A 4,132-nucleotide genomic window follows, 5' to 3' on the forward strand; every position below is an offset into this window, starting at 1 on the left:
CAGACCCGAAGGTGGCCTCTGCCTCCCCTAGAGCCTGAACATATGACCTTCTAGAACCTTCCAACCGGACAATCCCTAGGCCTGAACTCTCTCTGATCATGCTCAAGAGAAGACACTATCCTACTACTCTACCCACCCAAATCCCTTCTCCATCTTCCACCCACAAAACTTCTAAAAGGACAAGAACTCCTTCTGCAGCCCCTTGGAGCCCGCTCGAGTCTCCTCCAAGCCTTTCAAAGTCTTCCTTTAGGGCAGCAAAGGCACAAATGGATGCCACTCCGCAAGGGACACTGGGCACCTCCCCTGTCCCTTGCTGTCTCTCCCTGTGGCCAGGGGTTCATGGAGACACTTTGTACAGCTTGCTTACTGCACAAGGTAAGCGAGGAATTAAAGGGACGGGGGGGGGGGGTGGAAATCTCACCCTAACCCCACCCCCTGGTGGTCAGCTCCCCAAGGAAGCTGCCCTGCCTTCAAGGGTTGGGGGGGAGCTGCACATAGGTCCGGCCTATAGAAGTTTCATCACAGCACACCCGACTAGAGTTGCTTGGCTGGGGAGCCCTTGTGTGTGTGGGGGGGGGTCTGCCAGCAGCCCCCCCCCCCCGCCATGCCCCAGACCGCACCCCACATCTGGACCCCACTCCTCCCTGAAATGTCTGGGTCCATGGCTAGAAGGCCTGGGCCACTGTGTTGATGACCTGCTTGTACGTCCCCAGGAGCTGACAGCCCAGCTTCTTCTTCTGGAAGACGTCTTTGCCGGAGGTGTCCGGGGCGTAGGCCACGTCCACGTGGCCCACGTGGTACTTGGTGCACAGGCGGCAATGCACGTTGCTGAGGAGCCCTCGCAGGGAGTCGGCGGTAGCGTTCAGCTTGTTGTGGAGGCTCAAGGCGGTGGGGTTCAGGGTCTTCTGGTCTCGGGTGACGTTGCCCAGGGAGGCGCCCATGTAAGCGACGATGCGGTACAGTTCCACCAGCTTGGCCTTCTCGGTGCCGTTGGAGTGGAAGGGCGGGAAGTCTGTCATGTTGGGGGCACACAGCTTGTCCAGGTTGTTGGGGAATGGCTCTCCCTGAGCCGTGTACTAAGGAGAAAAGTGACACAAGGGTCAGGAACTGACGTGCTCGCCTGTCACCCCTAGCCCTTAGGCCTCAGTTTCCCCACCAAAGGCAAGCAGACTTAGCTCCTTGCTGACAGCAGAAGCCAGCAGAGTGCGATCAGGCGCATATCACACTTGCTAACTATCAAGGTCAAGGCCAAGATGAGTGGTTGTCATCGCCACCGCCCTACGGGCACAGAAGGGAAATGTGGCCTGCCAGGTGTCACCTCCGCGGGGACCCACCACACACACTTGCACTTTCTTTTCTTTTTTTCCTTTTTGGTCGGTCCTGGGGCTTGAACTCTGGACCTGGACCCTGTCCCTGAACTCTTTCTCTCCAGGCTAGAGCTCTATCATTTTAAGCCACAGTGCCTCTTCCAGTTTTCTAGTGGTTCACTGAAGACAAGAGTCACAGATCTTCCTACCCAGGGCTGGCTCTGAACCACCATCCTCAGATCTCAACCTCCTGAGTAGCTAGGATGGCAGGTGTGAGCCACGGGCCACACTTGAACATTCCTGGACCATCTGAGCCCTACTGGCTCCTTGGGAGAGCCTGCCAGCTCCCACCTGTCATCCAGGCTACCTTAGGAAAAGATTTCTAATTCTGCAGTCTCTAGTCTGGGCCAGGTATGGGCCAGGTATGGGGAGGAAGCTGTGGGAATCTGGGTGTGGTTTCACCAAGCCCCTTCTAGGGTGTTCTTCCAGTTCTAAAAGGGGGCTCCCACCAATCAGCACAGCCGCCTCTCTTTGCCAGCCCCTCCCTCCAGGCCTGCAGGTGACTTACGTAGAGGATGAAGAGCGCGCTGGCACTGCCGTTGAGCTGGGCTAGTTGATTCCTGATCTGGCTCATGAGGTTGTTGTGACACGGGTGGCGGGTGGCACAGGTGGCATTGACAGGTGTGATGGGCAGGGGGCTGGCCGCCCCGTCTTTCCAGTGCAGCACAAAGAGGAGGGGCATGACTCCTGGGAACACGCGAGAAGAAAGAACGTGAGCAGGAAGGTGGGAGGGTGGCCTGGGGTGGGTGGGCAAGGCAGGGGCTGAGGGGAAGGGTCACCTGTCTCTCCTCCCCCCCCCCTCCTCCTCATCCCTATTCCTGCATGGCCGCCTCTGTCTCCCAGTCTCCAGATCTTCAGTGCTGCCTTCCTGCCTCTGCCTGCTCTGTGCTGGACTGTATAAGCCTGGAGCCATTAGCACCTGCTGGAAGCCTCCAGGACACAAGAGTCCAGCCCAGAGACAACTCCAAAGCCACAACTGCTAGACTTTGGCTGGACCTCAACCCTCCGCACGTCTAGCAGATGCCAGGGGACATGAGCCCCCCCCCCCCCCCCGCCAGGGCCTTCCTGCCTCCGAAATTGGTCCAGATTGGACTGTCCATTCTCCACCCCACCCCCACCCCCAGCTACCCACCCTGCAACTCCCTGGACCTCAGGGTGGCCGGCTGAGAGTTTCTGTCACCTTCCTTCTCCAAGCTTGTCATTTGAATCTGCCCCCTTTGGGCCTCTTGCTACCTAATTCCACTACTCCCTCACCTCTGTTCCCCCACCCCCCCCCAAAAAAAAATTGGATCCGGACCTCCATTGAGATTCTGCAGGTCTCCACAATCCAACCCCCAAAACAATCATAGACCTCAAGTCTGCTCCCTGTGGTCTTGGGTTAGGGTGAGGATCGTCCCCTGACCGCCTCTCCCCTTCCCTCCGCCCTCCCTCCCCTGTCAGCTCTGGTGATCCAGTTGGAGAGGGACGGGAAGGAAAAGAAAAATTGGAAGGTGTGGGGAGCGGGGAGCTGTCAAGGCTTGTCCCTGATGCCCCTCCCCTGAGGAACCTGCCCCTCCTTTCATTCTCAAGCAACGCCCCCCCCCCAGATCACCCCCTTCCAGAAGGTGGGAAGGGGTGAGAAGGGGCTGAAGTGAGCCCACCAGTGAAGCTGGGAACCTCCTGCCCACCCCCCACCCCCATCCCTCCAGGCTGGGACAGAAAGGACAGTGGGGCATTCAAGTTCACTTCTCAGGCAGTGTGGAGCCCCCTCACACACACACAGACACACACACACACCCCGGGATGGCTGGGGGGAGAGGGAGGGGACCCGCATCCTCCTCTCACCTAGCGTCTCTGAGCACAGGATTTTTTCCAAGTTAGTAGCAGACATTAAGCAGCAGCACCTGCTCCTGTCCCGGGCCGGAGTTTACAAGTTGCTCAGGCCGCCCTGCGCTCCTCCCATGGAGCAGCCCGGGACTCGGGACTCGGTGGAAAAGAGAAAGCGGAAAGAAAAAAGAAAGAAGCAAAAAGAGAGAGAGAGAGAGAGAGAAGGAGGGAGGGTAACTCTGGGAGAGTGACTGTCTCCACGCTCTGGTGCAGCGTGGAGAGCAAGCGTGGCAGATCAAGGAGGAGGAGGAGAAGGAAGGAAGGAGTCGGCCAGCGACGGGGTGTGGAGGGTCCCCCTTCCCTCACTGCCGCCAACCTGCAGGTCCAGGGCGGGCTAGGCACGAGGTGTCTGGGACTAAATGCGGTCACCCAGTGCCTGGGGGCAGATCGGGAGGTGCACAGGGTACCAGCGGGGGGCCGGGTGTCCGCAGCCAGGGAGTGGAGGGGAGGGGTGCCCCATCCTGAGGCTGCTCACTCAGCACCCCAAGTTGTTTGTCCCCATGCTCGCAGCGGGGTGGATTTACCTGCCGCCAGGACCTTCATTATGGGCTGGACTCCAGAGGGCCTTGGACGAGACCTTGGGTGCCGGCTGTGCTCAGAGGTTCATGCTCGGATGGGAAATTTGCCTGATTTATATACGCGAGCCTGTGTTGTAAGACAGAAACAGCTATATTTAGCCGGGATCCCCAGTCCAGGAAGTTGTTTGAGGTGCATCATAGGAAATTATGAATGGGAAGAAAGTGAGAGTGGGGGGGGGAGGATGGATGGGGGAGATGGGGGAGGGGAGGGCCAACTTTTTCCTCTTAAGAATGTGATTGATAAAATTATAATGAAGTCTATCACCGCCGCCGCCCAAAAAACAAACAACAACAAAAAAAATGCCCTGTGGTTTCCCTAAG

General features: G+C 58.2%; 1 protein-coding gene across 1 annotated transcript; it reads right to left on the reverse strand.

Annotated features, from left to right (window-relative positions):
- Positions 1-665: 665 nt before the first annotated feature.
- Lif (LIF interleukin 6 family cytokine) lies at positions 666-3,815 on the reverse strand. Its single transcript, XM_042667696.1, has 3 exons — positions 3,758-3,815; positions 1,876-2,054; positions 666-1,076 (listed from the first exon to the last, which is right to left on the reverse strand). The coding sequence occupies exons 1-3, from the start codon at positions 3,774-3,776 to the stop codon at positions 666-668; spliced, it is 609 nt and encodes a 202-aa protein (XP_042523630.1). The 5' UTR covers positions 3,777-3,815.
- Positions 3,816-4,132: the final 317 nt, after the last annotated feature.

Source organism: Dipodomys spectabilis, unplaced genomic scaffold (assembly GCF_019054845.1).
Source record: "Dipodomys spectabilis isolate Male_0828 unplaced genomic scaffold, ASM1905484v1 ptg000416l, whole genome shotgun sequence".
Lineage (NCBI taxonomy): Eukaryota > Metazoa > Chordata > Mammalia > Rodentia > Heteromyidae > Dipodomys > Dipodomys spectabilis.

Coding starts and splice junctions, on each gene's coding strand:
- Lif (XM_042667696.1), bottom strand. Junction 1,077..1,875: donor GCGCGCTCTTCATCCTCTAC/GTAAGTCACCTG, acceptor TTTTCTCCTTAG/TACACGGCTCAGGGAGAGCC.